A 21,080-nucleotide genomic window follows, 5' to 3' on the forward strand; every position below is an offset into this window, starting at 1 on the left:
TATGTTTAGTGGATCCAGTGCTTCTGTTTGGGGTAATTGAAAAGTTTTGGTGATGTATGGTGGTGATGGTAGCACAACATTGTGAATATAATTAACATCACTAAATTGTATATTGAATGTGGTTAAAAGGGGATATTTTAGGTTGTATATATGTTACTATAATAAAAACTTAAAAAACAACAACAAAAATAGGACTGTAGAAGACAGTGAGCCCTAGTGTAAACTATGGAATATAGTTAGTAGTACAATTAAAATACAGTTTTAATTGTACCGTTGTAACAAAAGTACCTCACTAATGCAAGTAACACTAATGCAAAGTGTTAATAGGGAAAACTGTGTGTGTGAAATGGATTATATGGGAACTTGGTATTTTCTGCATGATTTTTCTGTAAACCCACAACTTTCCTAATTAAAAAAAAATTTTAAATTTAAAAATGGGGAAAAAAACCTATGGCTTTAGAAGCTATTTCTGCTTATTATGTGTTTAAAGGTGTACTGTTGTAAATGTTAGATAAAATGCCAGAGTAAAGAGTTTCTATTTTTCCTTTTCCTGAAGTCGCAAGATTAAACAAGGTGGGAGTGCTGAAAGCAAGTTTATGAACAGAGGGATTGAGACAATGGCTTGTCTAAAATACCCCATGGTGAGCTGTATAGGTGCTCCAGCATAAAATAAAATGATGGCTTGAGAAATACTGTGTAGTCTAGAAAACTCAGAAAATCTCTGCAAGCATTTTTTCTTGGTTTTTGGGATCTTCATAGTGTAAGTAAGAATTTATTTTACAGCCTGAGTTTTCTGGGTAATATTTTCTATATATAATTATTATATGAATTCTTTTGCATCCCCCTCTACAAAGTTCATTTACTATGGAAATATAATTATTACTTGATTTATTAACATTAATGGAACATATTGCAGGCAGGTGTGTTAGAATGCTAGCGATTCCCAAAGTAGTTTTTATGTTGGTTTTAGAAATATGCTAGTATATATGATTCTATTTTAAGAATGATTAATATTCTTAGAATTTTAATTTTTAAAGTAAATAGTGAAGTGTTTGAATATCATCATTCTGTTTCTCTTTTCAATTTATCTGTTCGCTTCTTATCCTGAATCACAAATCCAATCTCCACTACTTACTAACTGTCTGTTCTTTGGTAAGTGACCTACTTTCTCTGTTCACCTCCTTATCTAGAGATAATGAGACTGCCAGTCTCACAAGGTTAGTGTGAGCGTCAGTAGTTAATAAAAGTTTTTAGAGCGGTGCCTGTACACAGCACATACTATATAAATATTTTCTATTGTTGTGGTTACACTAAAGATGAAAAGCATTGATTTTTTCCCCCACATCCATCCCAAACGATAAGTACATTGCAGGTGTCTTTTCTCTTTCTCGTTGCTCCTTACTTTGCATCTTGAAACGTACTGATGAGCACTGGGCTGGGGCCAGGTCCTCACCGCCAGGAACCTGGCTGGCTCCGGAGAGGCCCAGGGCAGAGTCTGGGCTCACAGATGGCGGGCAGAGCTGGGAAGGCTGCACCCACCCATTCTAGAGCCTGTTGGCTGGGGTGGCCGAGACTCTTTACCTTTCACCCCTTCATGTTAGGCTTGGGGGGATGGAGGGGCCCTGCAGCTGACACAAGGATAACCCAGTGCTGTGTATCAGGAAGAAGACGAACACGAAAGACTGCAAATAATAGTGAGATGCATCAACTCAAAGGAGGTGAAGGGGTCATGAAGTTTAAAGTAATATTTGCCTCCGTTAGGCCCTATGTCAACATATAATTTTAAAAATAATTTTGAATTGCCAATATGTACATTTTAATTAAGGGCGGTAATCACTAAAACAACCCAATTTGTTGTTTTTTTATAATTATACCAAATTAGAGAAACGTAACTGCTTCTACTTAGGAAAATGAGTATAAAAGATGCCCACCCCTCTTTAACCAGCTGGTGCCCAAATTGACCAGCAGGGTTGATTTAGCTCTTGCTTTATGCTCTTTATTTTGTCTTCAGCCATTTTCCAGGCTGACCTGAATACAGGCGTGACAGGGGTAAGTGTTGGCAAAGCCCCAGGAATGGCAGGTCACTCTCAGTAAGACAAGCAGCCTCTCCATCTGAGAGGTAGCCCATTTACACTTTATCATACAAGCTGTGATTATTGTAATACAATAAGAAAGAAAAACAAGAATTATCTTTTATTATTAAAGATTCACCTTCTTAATAAAATTGCCATTCCAATTTTCTTCTTGCCACAATAATTTTATCATAGAAATGAAAGATGAATAATATGTATCTTTCAGAACTTTACATGAATGAGTTTCACCTTCAGAGTTTTAACTACTCTTCATAAGTTGTCACTCTGTCTCCTTCTCATGTTGAAAATAGGTTGAATGTACCATAATGTAAGTCTGTGTCCTCTTTGGTGTATGTTAAGTTATGCACACCTTTTAGTAAAATGTAGATGACATGGGGAGTGCTTCCTGAAGAAATAATTTCTATACTTATCGTATTCAGCCATCAGATGATTACAGAATTACCATGCTCTCAAGGGCAATTTTTCTGTAGTTGGCCATTTGGGTGCCAATTTAAAATTCAGAGTGAAGTTCCTCACAGTTTCATGATACACGGTGCCACAGGTTATCAAGGAGCTTTGCACGAAACTGATAATTCTCCCTGAGCTATTGCTAAAGGGAAGTAACCCTTCAGTCCTCTCTAATGATTAACCAAAGCATTCTTGATAACCTCTATTTGATGTGTTTTTTTTGCCGCTAATTTATTGTTTCAAAGTCTGGTTTCCTGCATTTAATTTCCTATTTTCTCTTGCATGATGAAATTGAGATGTTGAAGTTGCATCTGTATTATTTGCAATTATAAATGTGAAGCTCTTAAGAATATAACTTGTTTTTGTTACATTCAAGGCAAAATAGTTTTCAAAGTTCTAGGTAGTCACCAAGCATAATCAGAATTCCAGGGTTGTAGCATCCTTCATGTGGTTTATTGAAGGTGCTGAAGAAACAACAATATGTTGTTTCTCTAAATTGAAATAATCCCAACTCTGTTAGCTTTTACAGGGCATGTTTTCCTATCTCTAACCATTATTGTGATTTTTCTCAAGGTCTCTTTCTGTGTTGTACCACCATCCATCTTAAAATGGCAGAGTGCCCTTGACAGGGTTTGGCCTGTGAGCAAGGGAAGCAGAATAATCTGGGGGTCCAAAACCTGAAAATACCAGGCTTTTTAGCTTTAAAATGTAATTATGAAGGGCGATATGTCTGGGGTGATTTTGGCAACCCAAGAGATCCATTTGGAAAATTGGAGCTGCCTTCTTTATCTTACCCTAAGTAAAATCCATTTTGGTGTACTCAGCACAATAGTCCTTTCTTTTATTATAAAAGGAAAATACCACCTGCTGCAACTGGATGATGAGACTAATTCAGAGAGATTTTATTAGAAAAGAAATATATCTCCAAATAAAAAATTCTCCAGAGACCAGAGATCACATTGTAATATATATCAGACAAAACAATTTCTTATCTATTTCTAGATTTTTTATTATGAAGATGTTTTCTGATTAGGGAATGTGATTTCAGTGATTCTTAAGGCCTCCTGGCTCTGTGAACCACAGCTCTGTCTGTAGATTATGAATTCAGTATTATTCCATTTCACAATAGTAAAAATTAACTTTCTAAGCCTCAGGTTGGATGTTTGTCTGTGAAGAACTCTTTTTTTTTTTTGAGGTACCAGGGTGAGGGATTGAACCCGGGACCTTGTATGTGGGATGCTGGCACTCAACCACTTAGCCACATTGGCTCCCCTGAGTTGGTTTTTTCATTTATTTCCTTGTTGTTTGCTTCCTTATCTTGAGGAGGCACGGGGAACCGAACCTGGGATCACCCCTGTGGGAGGCAGGAGCTCAATTTCTTGAGCCACATCTGCTCCCTGTCTGTGAAGAACTCTTGCAAAATACTTTGTGCTTCCCTTTTGCTAAAATTAAATTAATTAGCCTATTAAAGTAACTTCTTTTAAAAAGATTTATTTATTTCTCTCCCCTCCTCCCCCACCCCTGTTATCTATTCTCTGTGTCTATTTGCTGCGTCTTTGTCCACTTCTGTTGTTGTCGGCGGCACGGGAATCTGTGTTTTCTTTATGTTGTGTCATCTTGCCGTGTCAGCTCTCCGTGTGTGTGGCACCATTCCTGAGCAGGCTGCACTTTCTTTCGTGCTGGGCGGCTCTCCTTACAGGTGCACTCCTTGCGCGTGGGGCTCCCCTACGCGGGGGACACCCCTGTGTGGCACGACGCTCCTTGTGCGCATCAGCACTGCGCATGGGCCAGCTCCACACGGGTCAAGGAGGCCCGGGGTTTGAACCGCGGATCTCCCATGTGGTAGACAGACGCCCTAACCCCTCGGCCAAGTCCGCCACCAAGAGTAACTCTTATGATTTGCTTATTTCTTAACTTTTAAAAAAAGACATCTCACAAAATTGAAATGGAGATTTTAGTGGCTAGCCAATACTTGAAGCGTTTTCTTGGAAACTGAGGGCCTTTCTTTGTTTTCTGAATTATCACTCTTCCTCTCAGTCTGGTCTCCTACCCCTCACCTCCACCAGCACATGCACAAAGGGAAAAGCATTCAAAGAAGTCAGAAAGGTGAGTTTCCATTTACTCAGAAAGTTTTTTCCTCTTGCAATCTTACCTCTACTGAAGTGACTTCCTTAGAGTTCACTGATGGTAATGATGGCTACACTTACCTTATGGCATTTACTCTCTGTCACAGTTTTAAGCATGAATTATAGATGAACTCATTTAGTCCACATAACAACATTGGACGTAGATACTGTTATTAACCTCATTTAACAGATGAGAAAACTGAAGTGGAGCTACACAGCTGTAAAAGGGCCAGGCCGGGGCTGGAACCAAGCACCCGGTTGCTCTACAGCTATACACTCGGCTGCTTCTTAGAGGCATCCCACTCAGCAGGTGAAAACAAGGCCACCGCTTCTCATTCCTGTACAGCTCCGAAGGACCAGCACTTGATCTTGTCAGCTCCTTTGCATTTGTGATGGGTATTTGTTGAGCTCTGCTCTCTGCCAAGCTCTGGGTATATTTTAATGAATGGAAAACAATGGAGTGACAGTAAAAAATGTAAGAAGATGTGCTATGGAAAAATATCCATAAATAAATATAAGGAGGAGGGTTAAGAGCATTTGAAAGTACCTCTTGGAACAAGAATACAAGTTAAACAGAGTGGTCAGTGTGGGCCCTAGGGGGAAGGTGATATTTGAGCAGGGAGTGGAAGGAAATGGGGGGCCACTGGTGGTGTGGAAAGCTGTGAAGGTTTCTGGGAAGAACATCCCAGGAGGAGGGGACAGGCAGTACAAAGGCTGAGAGGCTGAGGGCACGTGCTCTACAGAGGGCTGTGAGGTGGGCATGTGCTCCATGGAGGGCTGTGAGGCGGGCATGTCCTTGGTGTGCTCAAGGAGATCACGGGGGCTGGAGAGTGGTGACGGCAGGACAGTGCTGGAGGACTGGGTCTTCCTTGAGAGAATGGCGACCCTTTTGGGGGTTTTGAGCAGAGACGTGACCTGATGTGATTTATGTTTTGGTAAGATATCTCAGGCAGTAGAGGACACAGGGGTGGGAAAACAGTCAGGGGGCTCTTAATAATCCAGGTGGAAGACTTGGACCCGGACTTGAATCGAGGTGGGGCAAGGGAGTGGTGAGAATGGAGGCATTTTGAAGGTAGAGCCAGTAAAATTCGATTTGGATGTGGGTGAGAGAGAGGGGAGTCAAGGACACCTCAGGGCGTGCAGGCTGAGCCACTAGAGCAGAGTTCCAGGTAACTAGGGTGGGTGAGGCTGCCAGCTGAGCACTTAGGGAGAGACGGTGAGGAGCACAGGTGTAGCAGTTTGACATAGTTATGAATTCCAAAAATAGATGTTAGATAATGCTTGTAATCTGGTCTGAACCTGGGTGTGATTAAGTTATGATTAGGGCTTTGATCAGGCCACATCGTTAGGGTGTGGAGACTCACTGATATAAGGCAAAGCAAAGGGCAAAGTTGAGGATTTTTGATGTTGGAGTTTGATGCTGAAGCCTTAAGCTGGAGCCAGGAAAAGAATGCAGAGGAATAGAGATGACTCCTTAGACATGGCAGAAACCCCAGGGAGAGAGACAGAGCTGTTTGCCTGATAGTCTACAGCTGATCTTGTGGAGAGAGGCAAAGCCTAGAGAGCCTCATAGTCTACAGCTGACCTTGTGGAGAAAACAGAGGACCTGAGCCCGGAGAGAAGCAAGACCTGGGAAGAGAGAGACTCCGGAAGACTGAACCTCGCAGACATTGCCAGTCATCTCGCTCCAACACATGGAAATAGACTTTGGTGAGGGAAGTAACTTAATGCTTTAAGGCCTGGTATCTGTAAGCTCCTACCCCCAAATAATTGCCCTTTATGAAAACCAACCAATTTCTGGTATTTTGCATCAGCACCCCTTTGGATGACTAATACAACAGGTTTTTTTTGATAAACTTATAGAAAAATCATGCACAAAAACAGAGTTCCCCTATACCACCCTATTGTTTAACACCTTGCCTTAGTATGGTGTGTTTGTTACAATTCATGAAAGAACATTTATAACTATAGTCCATTGTTTACAACAGTGTTGTACAGTTCTATGGTTATTATTATTATTATTTTTAAATTTTCACTCTAGTAACATATATACAACCTAAAATGTCTCCCTTTAACCCTAACCACATTCACATATATAATTCAGTGCTGTTAGTTATGGTCATAATGTGCTAAAAACCATTCGCATTATGAACAAACTAGGAATTCAGTTTAAATTTAATGTTCTGTCTAATTAAATTTGTAATATACATCTGTGAGGTGGTGTTTACTCACTGGTCCTCCCTTGCACAGGAAGCTGTTACACTCTTTTTAGCCAGGAATCACTTGGTTGGTGTTTGAGGGCTCCCATTTCATCATCGCCAACGTTAGTCTTCTGTCATGGGCCTTCCTGACTTCCACCCAATGGTGCAATGTCTAATGACTTTTTAAAAATTAGTCTTTGTTTTCCTTATGATAGCTTTTCTCTGTTTATATGTGGCTCTTCTATCCTTACTCATGTCATTATGCTCTTCTGCATCTTCTCTCTCCTCTTCCAACTTTCTCCTGATGTTTCTGTTCCTTTACAGCTTTCTTCTCTTTACAGCTTTCTGTTCTCTTTACAGCTTGTTGCTTTGACTCCCTTGGTTGCCTGCCAGTGAGTCCACTTTGCAACCAGCTTTCCACCCCCCAACCCCGCTATAGTCACTCCTGTCACCGCTGCTTCTGGAATTTGAGTTGTTAAAGGGCATGCTAATGTGATTCTGGAGCAGTATCACTTTATGGTAGAACTCTCTAGTACATCAGGAAATACTGCCCAGCTGTGCTTGAAGATTCCCCACTCCCCACAAGCAAGAAAGAAAAATCCTGTTTTTCTTATTTAAGAGGATCTTCCCAGCTATTTTTGCCACAGTTATGAATAAAAGCGGCAGCGTGGTTTTTAGCTGCTCCTAACCCAGTTCTTTCTTCTGGTTTCACTATTCTGTTAATGCTATTGCTATGTTTTATCTTCTAGGATCAAAATCTAAACATTAAAAACTTATAATCCCTACCAAAAAATTCCTTATAAAAACAACCCAAAGTAATAAAAGATAAAGGGAGCATGCAAATGAAAGTGGCACAAATCATTCCATCTGACACTTATCCTTAAGTATAAATCCTTAAGTATAAATAGTTCTTAATGTTTAATAGGCAAAAAATTAAGAGAAAACTAAACATCCCCTTAGAAAATTGGGAAAAACATGATAGTCAATTCACAAATATATCCAATATGCAAAACTTGTTTTAAATATTAAACTGTCAACGATAAAAAGAATGACTCTGCTTATAGCAACCAGGCAGCAGGACATCAAGCATTTTGGCTCATTGCTGGTGGGAACGTGAGGAGGTGCAGCCATTAGGGGGAGCGAGTTGGAAATCCGTGAAGAGCCATAGGAATGAGCATTCATCTTGCCCCAGAAATTCAATTTCTAGATATTTATCCTAAGATAAGGACTAAGAATATATATAAAGATGTACCCAAAGGTATGTTACTCATAGTGTTGAATATCATATTAAAAATTAGAAGCAACCTAGATGGCCAGCAATAAATTGGATGAATAAATTATATCCATTATATACAATGGAGTGCTGTGGAGACATAAATATTTTGCAGCTCTGTACTTTATTAATTGACCTGACATATTCAGTGGGGGAAAAAAAGCTGGCTATCAAATAGTACTTATGGCACAAACAATTCCTATAAGAAAGAAAAAAAAAGTACCATGTATTTGCATAGGGAAAATAAAGTGCAGAACAAAATTATAGTAGTAGCAGTTTGGGACGATTTAATTTTTAATTTTTTAAAATGTTGATTTCTCATTAAAAAAAATTTCCATAATAAAGATTTTTGTCAACAAAAAGGAAAAGTATGTATTACAATTACACTTCAGTAAAATGTACATAGATGTAATCTGAAAATAACATGTATGATTGCTTAGAAAAAGACATGAAGCATATATACACCATGGCATTCATGTTATATCCAAGTAGCAAGATTATGAATGATTTTTATTTTCTTCTTTACAAGATTATTCATATTTTCTAATTTTTAACGAATGGCAACTATTGCCAGGGTAATATAAAAAATTATAAATTAAAACAAAAGTTCATACATGGTCAGCCAGTAAACACACCCTGTAAAGTACTGTACCTTCATCTTACCCACTGTGTTTGGGAATAGGCATCTAGGCTGCAGGGCCATTGAGTTGTATAGGATAAAGGAAGACATTCTCATGTTTTGGGAAACTATAAAGTCATCCCACTTTATTTTCAACTACCAGCTGTTCCTGCTCTGGAAGAACTGAGGATAAGGAGGGAAAAGTATAGATTATGTGGAGGATCAATGGCCTTCCCCACTCCCATTCAAATAACCTTAACTCTCTTTCAAAATGATTCTTCCTAGAGTTTAAAAATTGCATGTATCTCATTGGAATACATTTCCCACTATAAAATGTTAAGAGCCATATCACTTTGTTTTAAAATTCACCCATTTTTTATTGTTGGAGGTGATTATTTTTTTCTTTGTACTTCAAATTTCTACTTGATATATTTTATTGATTCTGAAGCCTAAGTATGTGAAGGTCTTAATGCTGTCAACATAAAATTCAAGACTCTTAATGACAGTTTCTTTATATGACTCATCCAAGACAAGGAGGCTTTAAAAATGACTTTACGACAGTGTTGTGGGATCCATTTTTGAGGGCCAGTAGGCAGTACTGTATATACTTAGATGTAATTCCAGGCTCTAAGAAAGTGTTATATAAACGTGAGGTTGCTGCCTGAGCAAAATGATTGATTGATGTGATTTTGTTTTGTCATTTCAAGGGAGTGAAAAAAATAGACCCCGACTTATATGAAAAATTTATCAATCACAGATTTGGAGAAGAAATATTATACCGTATAGATCTTTGTTCCATGTTGAAGAAAAAACAAAGCAATGGTTATTATCACTGTGAGTCTTCAGTTGTGATTGGTGAGTGCCATTTAAAAATATTTATCTTTGTTTTTATTTCTTTAGAATCACTTTTGGCAGATATTTAGTGCTGGTTGTATATGTTTTTCTCAATGGTGTTTTCCTAGATATCATATTTTCATAATAATACAATGAAGATTTTGTAGAACATTTTTAGTATTTATACTTATTGGTCAAGACCCTGGGACCTATAGATTTTATATTTCTGTGTTATATGTAAATTATAATGAAGGCTTGAAATCTTGATTCACAGTTCATTTCAGTTTATTTTCATTTCATGAATATGAAGAAAGAATTTTCTCTAGTGCTGTCTTCAGTGACCATACTAGGCATTTTCATGTGTGCTGCTTTTCGTTAGGAATACAGTGAGCCAGGCTAGAAAATTTCACTATGAGAAGAGGAAGTGTAGGTGACCTGCAAAAATCGACATCTCGTCCTTCAGTTTCTTCCCTAAGGAAAATATGTTTTGAGGGGAAGCAAAGATTCAGACACACATGCTTCTACCATCTTATCAGGAAGATGGCATGTAATGAAAGGCTCAGGCAGTCTTAAGTTTCCAAGTGGATGGTGTGTACCCTAAAAGAAGATTCTTGAACCAGAACAGGACTGTACCCCACATCTTGCAACATGAATTCATTTCCAAGGAGCCTGCTCTGTTGTGATTGAAATTTATGATTTCAAATCAGATACTCTTCTTATAAAATTGTGAATTTTATGGCAACCTGATTTGTATACTTTTAACGAAACATGAAACTACTCAAGATAAATGCACTTATGTAAATATTTGAGGATCTTCAGCCAAGATAATCTTTCTTCATAAAGCTTGAAGAAAACCTATGGAAATATACATCCTAGAAGAATCCTAATATTGAAGTTTATTAAAACATTTAAAAATGTTCAAGAGTCTCAGTTATTTCCAAGTCTTCATTAGAGATCTTAAGAGAACATATCACTTTATCTTCCAAAGATCTTGCCTAGTTTTAAAGAGAAGATAATCAGTATGTCATTTGAATTTTGTTCTGAAACATTTCAAGTCTATTTAAATGAGGGTTTTTGTGTTTTTAGAGTTTTGGTCTGAGAGCTGTCCTCCATCCAAGTTTTGATGATGATCAAACATTCTTGTTTAGGCTCATTGTAAAGGCCAAATTTAGATCCTTCTTATGTAGTATAGGTTTTGACTAACTTTCCGTATCTTCTCTGTAATTATTTTAGTCCACCTTCAAAGAGAATGTGGCACTTCATTGCCTTCTCCCACTCCCGTTAAAAACAAAAAACCAAAAACAAGCAATGTAGATTTTATTGAAGATGATATGAGAAAGACAATGTATAGCTTATACTATTTATCACTGAAATTACCATTGGACAGATCTGTTTAGCTTATCCCAAAGCACTCAGTCACAGAGTTTTCCTCTTTTATAGCTCTTTTCCAACTTAGTCTTGAAATTTCCCCTAATTCTAGGCAATTTGAGCTTTTAATCTACCTGGTAAGATTGTTAAGATATAGGTACTTATTAACATAAATGCTCAGACACAGAGGACTAACCCCAGAAATCCAATTACTTAAAAGTGATTGTGAAGTAGGGCTTTTGTTTAAGAATAAAGCAGAAGCCCTGTTCTTCAGAACTGAGGACATGTGGTCATCCCAGACTACCAATAAGGGTGACTTGAATGTCATATGATTGAGGTTCAGGCTGACCCAGAGCCTGGACAGACTGCTCTTCAAGCTGTGGGTGGAAATTTGCATAAGGGTATGGAACAGTTACACCATTCATTCATTCATTCAGGAGATGTTTATTAAATGTAATGCCATTGCTCAGCAGATTTCAGGATTTATGGGTATATTTAAAGTTTTTTTTTTTTAAAGATTTATTTTTATTTATTTAATTCCCCTCCCCTTCCCCGGTTGTCTGTTTTCTGTCTTTTTGCTGCGTCTTGTTTCTTTGTCCGCTTCTGTTGTCGTCAGCGGCACGGGAAGTGTGGGCGGCGCCATTCCTGGGCAGGCTGCTCCCTCCTTTGCGCTGGGCGGCTCTCCTTATGGGTGCACTCCTTGCGCGTGGGGCTCCCCTATGCGGGGGACACCCCTGCATGGCAGGGCACTCCTTGCGCGCATCAGCACTGCGCACGGGCCAGCTCCACACGGGTCAAGGAGGCCCAGGGCTTGAACCCGGACCTCCCATGTGGTAGACGGACGCCCTAACCTCTGGGCCAAAGTCCGTTTCCCTATTTAAAGTTTTAAAAGTACCATCTAAATGGGCATATTATGAACCACTCTTTGGGCAGATTCCATCTGGTGCTTGTCTACTATGTACTTTCTTACTCTAAAACCGTCTTTTCCAAAGAGACTTCCCTATGTCTAGAACACCCTGAAATTAGAGGCAAATGTTGGTTTGTGTATGCTTCTGTGCATTTTTCAAAACAGTGAATCTGTAATTTTCTTTTCTTTTTTAAAATAAGTTTTTGTTTTCTTTTTTCTTTTTTCTTATTTCTCACCCTTCTCCCCTCTCTCCTCGTTGTCTGCTCTCTGTGTCCATTTGCTGTGTGTTCTTCTGTGTCTGTTGTATTCTCATTAGGCAGCTCTGGGAACCCATCCTGGGACCTTCTGGAGTGGGAGAAAGGTAATCATTCTCTTAGCCACCCCTGCTCCCTAGTTCGCTGCAACTCATATTGTCTCTTCTCTGTGTCTCTTTTTTGTTGTGTCATCTTGCTGCTTCAGCTCTCTGTGTGGGCGGCTCCACTCCTGGACGGTTTGCCCTCCTATGTGGGGCTGCACTTCTTGAGCAGGGGCCACTCCCTGCGCGGGGGGCACCCCTGTGCAGGGCGACACTCCTTGTGCACAGCAGCAGTCCATGTGGGCCAGCTTGCCATATGGGCCAGGAGACCCTGGGTATCATACCCTGGACCTCCTATATGGTAAGCAGAAGCTCTATATGTTGAGCCACATCTGCTTTTTGATAGATCCCCAAAAGGGAAAGATAGCACTTCCCTTTCTCTCCAAACAAACAAACAAACAAACAGGACTGCCTGAAATCATGTTTCTCTACTATTGTTTGGCCTGCATTTCTATGGATTATTGTAAAATCTAAAGTATATATGTGAAAGTACATAAAAACTCTTCAACAATAAAAGCGATTTTATAAAGCCATCATCCTGTTCAGGACACAGGTCCTTGCTTGCACCAAGCAAATGTCCTGCATGTCTCTCCTGTTCACAGCTTGTTCCTTCCCCAGAGATAACCATTATCCTCATTTCTTAGATGGCCTTTTTCCCTTAAAGTTTTAGCCTCTGTATGTAAAATTCTAAAAGTATGGTTCAGTTATACTTTTTTGCATGTGCTTTCTATAAATTAATGCTGTAACCATTCTTTTGTCTTGATGTTTTTGCTCCCTATTATTCTTGAAGGTTTCATTCATAATGAAAACTGAAGTTTAGTTCATTGCTGTATAGTGTTCCTTAATATGAATATACCACAATTTATCCATTCTAATGTTTGGGACCTTAAAGTTTTTTTTTTTTTTAATTTTAGTAATTAAGATAATGCTGCTATGAACATTCTTATAATACTCGCTTTATAGGCATATGTTATCTTAAGCAGGCCTCAGCAAACTATAGCCTGTGGGCTGGCTTCCTGGTTTTGCAATAAAGTTGTAAAGCCATGCCCATTAGTTTACCTGCTGTCTGTGGCTGTTTCTGGGCTACAGGGCAGAGCTGAGTAGTTGCCACAGAGAACATATGGTCTGCAAGCCTAATACATTGGCTTGCTTTTTAGGAAAAACTTTACAGACTGTTGATCTAGAGTTTATGCTTTAGACTTACAAGATCATAGGATATGCATAGCTTCAGTTTTACTAGATGATGTGTTTATTCAAATTAGCGCTTCCACCAGCAGTGTTGGGGTCTTTCCATTGCTCTCACCATTTTCAGTTTATAATGATATCCTGTAAATTTAACTTGCATTGTCCTTTTTTTTAGGAAAAATAAAGAAAATATAATTTTATGTTAGATATTTGTATTAGCCAAAGGGGTGCTGATGCAAAATACCAGAAATCTGTTGGCTTTTTTATTTATTTATTTTTTAATTTATCTCCCCTGCCCCCCGTGGTCTGCTCACTGTGTCCATTTGCTGTGTGTTCTTCTGTGTCTGCTTGTATTCTCATTAGGTGGCTCCAGGAACCGATCCTGGAACCTTCTGGAGTGGGAGAGAGGCGGTCACTCTTTTGTGCCACCTCAGCTCTCTGTTCTGCTACGTCGTCTTATTTTCTTTCCTCTGTGTCTCTTGTTGGCGTCATCTTGCTGTGCCAGCTCTCCATATCAGCTGGCACTCCTGCGTAGGGTAACATTCCCTGCATGGGCTGGCATACCATGTGGGCCAGCTCACTGCATGGGCCAGCTTCCCCTTACCAGGAGGCCCTGGGCATCAAATCCTAGACCTCCTATATGGTAGATGGGAGCCCAATTGGTTGAGCCACATTTGATTCCCCTGCTGGATTTTATAAAGGATATTTATTTGGGGTACAAGCTTACAGTTACAAGGCAATATAGTGTAAGTTACTTCCCTCACCAAAGTCTGTTGCCATGTGTTGGAGCAAGATGGCTGCCAACATCTGCAGCAGTTCAGCCTCCTCTTAAGGCTCCATGGTCCCAGGTTCTCCTAATATCAGCTGTTGGCTGGGATAAGTCTCGCCTCTCTACCAGGGATTGTTCCTCTTTGGGCTCAGCTGCTCTGGTGTCTACACAAGATTAGCTGTAGACTATCAGGCTCTCTCTCTTCCTGAGTCTCTGCCGTGTCTACGGAGCTGTCTCTAGTCCTCTGTGTTCTTCTTCTGTGTGTTTACTTCCCAGGGCTCCAACATCCAAAACTCTGAGTAACTTCTCTGCCATATCCTTTTCTCTGTCAGTTTCCGCCTACCAAAGGGTCAGGGACTTGACATCTTACTGATGTGCTCTAATCAAAGTCCTAATCATAATTTAATCAAGTAAAAGTGAGACCTCTGAATCCAGTATAATCTAATATGCCCAGAGGAACAGAGCAGTTCACAAGCATAATCCAGTATCTATTTTTGGAATTCATAAACAATATCAAACTGCTGCAATATTATGTAATATGTATAGAATATATTATTCTTATAATATCTTTTTATATGCTTTTGAGCATTTATTGTGTTTTTTAAAAAGATTTATTTTATTTTATTTTTTAAATTTCTGTCCCCTCTCCCTCCCAGTTGTCTGCTCTCTGTGTCCATTTGTTGTGTGTTCTTCTGTTACTACTTCCATCCTTATCAGTGGCACCAGGAATCTACATTTCTTTTTGTTGCGTCATCTTGCTATGTCAGCGCTCCGTGTGTGCGGTGCCATTCTTGGGCAGGCTGCACTTTCTTTAGCGCTGGGTGGCTCTCCTTACAGGGCGCACTCCTTGTGCATGGGGCTCCCCTACGCGGGGGACACCCCTGCGTGGCAGGGCACTTCTTGCGTGCATCAGCACTGCGCATGGGCCAGTTCCACACAGGTCAGGGAGGTCTGGGGATTGAACCGCAGACCTCCCATGTGGTAGGCAGATGCCCTATCCATTGGGCCAAGTCCGCTTCCCTTATTGTCTCTTTTGAAACGTCTGTTAAGTCTTTTTGTCCATTAACATTAAAAAAAAATCTAAAATATGTCTTTTTCTTTGATTTGTAGGAGGTTTTTAAAAAGTCCTGTGTTCTAGTACTATGTTGGATGGATATGTTATAAATACTGGTTCCTGTTCTGTGGCTTATGTTTTCAGTCTCTTGATCTCTTGATGGTATCTTTTGATGAAGAGAAGTTGTTCATTACTAATTATTAATTTTAATGTAGTAGAATGTATCTATCTTTACTTTACGGTTCAGTTTTTTCACCTGTAGTTTAAGAAATTCTTTACTCTAAGATCATAAAGATACTCTTCTATGTTTTATTTTGAAAGCATTATAGATTTGTCTTTCACATTTAGGTTTTTAATCTACCTGGAATTTGAGTTTTGTGTATGATGTAAGGTAAGGGTCCAGTTTCCTTTATCTTTTTTCTGTGAATTCCCAGTTATCTTAGAACCATTTCCTGGAAAGATCACCTTTTCCTCATGGCTCTACTCCACCACCTTAACGTATCAGGTGCCAGTATATGAGTGGAGTTGTCTGTGGGCTCTCTATTCTGTTCTACTCGTTTATGATTCTCTATCTGCACTGATCTACCCTGTCTTAATTATTTTGGTTTTATGATCAGACTTGGTATATGATAAAACAAATCCCATCTTGTTATTCTTTATCAAAGTCTTACCCATTCATGGCCATTGGCATTTCAAAATGCATGGCAAAGGCAGCTTGTCAATTTCTAACAAAAATTTGGGATTTTGATTGGGGTTGCTTTGACTTTATAGATCAGTTTGGGGAAGAGTTGACATCTTTACAATAATGAATCTAACAGTTTCATAAACATGGTAAATCTCATTTATTGAGCTTTTCTTTACTTGTTCTTAACATTTTACATTTTCCCTTAGAGAGCCTGTATATTTAAAAAATTGAATCCTAGAAAATTCATATTTTCATGCTATTTAAATAGAATTTTAAAAATTTAACTTTAAATGATATGTTATTGGTATATTAAAGTAACATTTATATTTTTATATTTATTTGTAGCCAACAAACTTGGTAGTCTTTCATTAATTATAATTCCTCTGTAGAGACCTTGTGTTTTCTAATAATAACAGTTTTATTTCTTCCTTTCCAATCCTTATATCTTTCTCACTATACTAGCTGGAGCATCTAGAAAAATGCTGAGTAGAATTGGTGATAGTGGGCATCCATACCTTATTTGGTTTTTCAGAGAAAAATGTCAATATTTCTTTATTAAATGTGATGCTTGCTTTAGATGTTGTTTTAGTTTGCTAAAAACTGCCAATGCAATATACCAAAAATGAGTGGCTTCTACAATGGGGTTTATTAACATATGCTTACGGTTCTGAGACTGGGGAAAATGTCCATATCAAGGGAAAGCTCCCCCCTTCCCCCTTTGCCTCCTGAAGAGCAACTGCTGGCAATCCTGGCTTCTGCCATGTGGCAAGGCACATTTGGGTCTGGTCTCTGCCTTCCGCAGGGTCACTTTCTCCCGAGCTTAGCTGTGGTCAGTCAGGCACGTCATGGAGTCTGCTTGTCTCTCCCCTCTCCCCAGTCCTCTGGGCCTTGTTGCTTCATCATTGGCTACTCCATCTGTGGCTTTTCTCTCTCCCAGGTTCTTTGATTTCAACTTCTGGAGGCTTATCTATGTCTCTGCAGTTTTTTGTCTGTGTCTGTGGCTTTTTATTCCTCTGCTTATAAAGGACTCCATTAAGAGGATTAAGACTCACTCTGGGTCTTGCCCTACTGAAATCATCTAATCAAAAGGAATGTCCCTTAACTGAATCTAATCAAAAGTTCTGCTTTTCATGGCCCTTTGCATTTACACTCACAGAACTTTAAGGACATGATCTCTGGGGTCCACCTAGCTTCAAACTATCACAGATGTTTTGTAGATACCTTTTTTTTTTTTTTTTTGGTGGAAACCTTTTTCTTTTTTTTTCTTTTTTTTTCTTTTTTTTTTAATTGACTTTGTAATAATATTACATTAAAAATATATATGTGAGGTCCCATTCAACCCCACCCCACCTCTCCCCCCCCCCCCAGCAACACTCATTCCCATCATCATGACACATCCATTGGATTTGGTAAGTACATCTTTGGGCACCTCTGCACCTCATAGTCAATGGTCCACATCATGGCCCATACTCTCCTCCATTCCATCCAGTGGGCCCTGTGAGGATTTACAATGTCCAGTGATTGCCTCTGAAGCGCCATCCAGGGCAGCTCCATGTCCCAAAGACGCCTCCACCTCTCATCTCTTCCTGCCTTTCCCCATACCCATACCTTTTATCAGATGAAGTAATGTTCCTTCTGTTTCCTGTTTGTTAAGATTTGTAAATGTAATGAATGAGTATTGGATTTTATCAAGGATTTTTTTTTTGCATCTATTGTGATGATCATATCACTTTTTCCCCTTTCATCTGTAGATAGGGTGAGTTACACTGATTTTCTAATGTTCAACCAATTTTGAATTTGTGGAATAAACCCAGCTTAGTCAAGATGTGTTAATCTTTTTTTTCAAAGATTTATTTTTTATTTATTTCTCTCCCCTTCCCCCTCCCCCCCCCTCCCCCCAGTTGTCTGCTTTCTGTGTCCATTCGCTGTGTGTTCTTCTGTGACTGCTTCTGTCCTTATCAGCGGCACCGGGAATCTGTGTTTCTTTTTGTTGCGTCATCTTGTTGTGTCAGCTCTCCGTGTGTGCGGTGCCATTCTTGGGCAAGCTGCACTTTCTTTCACGCTGGGTGGCTTTCCTTACAGGGCACACTCCTTGCGCGTGGGGCTCCCCTACGCGAGGGACACCCCTGCATGGTAGGGCACTCCTTGCACGCATTAGCACTGCGCTTGGGCCAGCTCCACACGGGTTATGGAGGCCTGGGGTTTGAACTGTGAACCTCCCATGTGGTAGGTGGATGCCCTATCCATTGGGCCAAATCCTTTTCCCATGTTAGTCTTTTAATGTATTGCTAGAGTCATTCTTCTAATATTTTGTTTAGGAATTTTGTATTTATAGTTACAAAAAAGCTTGATAAGTAATTTTGCCTTTTCATATGACCCTTATCAGGTTTTGTTATCTAGTTTATATTAGCATCCTATCATTTTTGGGAATTTTTCTCTTTCTGTTCTTGGGATGTTTGTGAAACACTGAAATTCTTTCTTCATTCAAATTTTGGTCGAACTTGGTGAAATCATCTTCCCCTCACATATTCTTTGTATAAATATTTTTAGCTATTGATTTGATATCTTTTATGGTTATAGGCTATTCATATATTCTTTAAGTCTAAAGTGATGCCCCTTTTATTACTGATATTGGTTATTTTTTTTTTTTAAGATTTATTTATTTATTTAATTCCCCCCCTCCCCCAGTTGTCTGTTCTCTGTGTCTATTTGCTGTGTCTTGTTTCTTTGTCCGCTTCTGTTGTCAAGGGAAGTGTGGGCGGCGCCATTCCTGGACAGGCTGTACTTTCCTCCGCGCTGGGTGGCTCTCCTTACGGGTGCACTCCTTGCACGTGGGGCTCCCCTACGCGGGGGACACCCCTGTGTGGCGCGGCACTCCTTGCGCGCATCAGCACTGCGCATGGGCCAGCTCCACACGGGTCAAGGAGGCCCAGGGTTTGAACCGCGGACCTCCCATGTGGTAGATGGACGCCCTAACCACTGGGTCAAGTCCGTTTCCCGATATTGGTTATTTTGACCTTCCTTTTTTCTTTGTAGTCTTTCTCTAGACACTTGTCAACTTTATCAGTCTTCTCAAAGAGCCAACTTTTGATTTTGTTGATCCTCTCTATGAGATCTTAGTATTCTATTTCATGTATTACTCTTTTTCATTATCTTAATAGTTTTTATTCTTAGGGTTTAATTAGCTGTTCGTTTTCTCATTTCTTCATGTGGATGTGTGGGTCATTAATTTTCTGTTCAGTCTAATTGGCTGATAGTCTTATTCAGGTCTTCTATTTCCTTGACGATCTTCTACCTTGTTATTCTATCAATTATTGAAAGTGGGGGTATTGAGGTCTCCAACTATTATCACTGAATTATCTATTTCTGCCTTCAGTTCTATCAGTTTTGTTTCATGAATTTTGAGTCTCAATTGTTGGTGCAATATATTCATAATTGTAATGTTTTCCTGATGGGTTGGCCCTTTTATCCTTATAAAATGCCCTTCTCTGTCTCTACTAACAATTCTTGTCTTGAGTCTTATTTTGTCTGATATTAATTTAGCTATTCCAGCACTCTTTGGGTACGTTTGCAAGGTTATATTTTTCCATTCTTTTACTTTAAGCCTGTTTGTGTCTTTGAATCTAATCTCTTAAGTGTCTCTTGTGGACACTATAAAGTTGAATCATGTTTTTAATCCATTCTGCCAATCTCTGCTTTTGAATATACTGTTTAATCAATTTGTTTAACATAATTACTGATCCAATGGATTTATGTCTGTCAATTTGCTATTTTATGTGCATCATGTCTTTTTTTTTTTTCCTTTCTATTTCCTCTATTACTTATTTCTTTTGTGTTAAATAAATATTTTCTTTTGTGGCATTTTAATATTTGGTTGCTTCATACTTTGCTTTTGCATTATTTTCTTTGTAGGTGCTCTGTTGAGTACAATTAAGATCTTAACAAACTAATTTTGTTCAGATTAATAACAGCTTGATTTTAATAGTGTACAAAAATGTTGCTCCAATATAGCTCTGTTCCTTCCTCCTTTTTTTTTGTCGTATAGATTACATCTTTAAAACCTACCAACATAGTTTTATAATTATTGCTTTATGCAGTTGCCTTTTAAATCAGATAGGATTAGACCCCTATTGGCACTAGAATAGAATTTTTTATGCCCTAAACTCTTTCTTACTATGTATACCAGAGATCACAAGTTAGCAGCCCTTTGTGTTGTTCTTGTCTGGCACAGGATTTTTTGTTTGCTTGTTTGTTTTGTAATTTGAATTAGTTACCAATATTGGAGTGATTTTGTATTATAAAATCTGGATTTCTGTTTTTTTTTCTGAACCACATTCAGAAAATGTGGTCCCTCAGGTCCACATTCCTGCCTGGCAGCAATTTCCTGTTGGAGTAGTAGGCACACTGACTTTGAACTTGGCTGCCTTGTATCATGCCTCTTCTCTGAGGTTTGCTTAACTCACACTTTGTGCTTGGCTGCTAAAAGCATCTGAATGTATATTACCTGCCAGCTGATGCCATTCCCTGTGTCTGCTTTACAGTTCCAATGTTGTAAACTTTCTTCTTCAGCTTTTGCTTTATGTACTTTTACATGGAGTGTTAGTGGAATTGGGTAGAACATGGAGCTAACATTCATATTTTCAGATAAAGAAAAAGTACTATATTTTAGTTTTCTCATAATCAAGAGTTTGGGTAAAATTATACCTATTTACCACTGGGCTGCCATTCCTCACCAAACTAATTGCACTAATCAGTTAAAATTTGAACCTATAGAAATAAAAGTGAAAAATCAGTCCTTCTTGATGGAAGCCAGGAATGAAATAAGTTTCAGATGTCCTATGGTGATGAAAGTTGTTCTCTGTGAGCTACTTACTGGAGCTAGGCGAATTAATTTTTCTCAGGCAGCTATGTTCCATTTATATTTCCTTAGGGAATGTAATTGACTAAATGACACCCTTTGTAAGATTGATGAGCAATTTAGTGCTAGCAAAGAGTAGTTTACTTTCAACTGTCAGACATCTCTTATAGGAGGCAGTGGGGAATTTGGAAAGGCCTAGGAGGTTTTTTTTCCAGGGCATTTCTTTGTAAATTTTGCAAGCAAGGGTGGAAACAGATTAATTTTCTGGAAACCACAACTGCATTTTGGTTTAATAATTAGAATTTA

The 21,080-nt window shown here is 39.0% G+C and overlaps 1 protein-coding gene across 6 annotated transcripts in view; it reads left to right on the forward strand.

Annotated features, from left to right (window-relative positions):
* AKAP7 (A-kinase anchoring protein 7) overlaps positions 1-21,080 on the forward strand; it is a 146,924-nt gene that overhangs the window by 77,283 nt on the left and 48,561 nt on the right. For all 6 annotated transcript variants that reach the window (XM_058307465.2, XM_071218663.1, XM_058307466.1 and 3 more), the window contains exon 7: positions 9,467-9,614. In XM_058307465.2, coding sequence (XP_058163448.1) covers positions 9,467-9,614 — 148 coding nt within the window. The remainder of the gene's footprint in view (positions 1-9,466; positions 9,615-21,080) is intronic.

The sequence above is a fragment of the Dasypus novemcinctus genome, chromosome 11 (assembly GCF_030445035.2).
Source record: "Dasypus novemcinctus isolate mDasNov1 chromosome 11, mDasNov1.1.hap2, whole genome shotgun sequence".
Taxonomy (NCBI): Eukaryota; Metazoa; Chordata; class Mammalia; order Cingulata; family Dasypodidae; genus Dasypus; species Dasypus novemcinctus.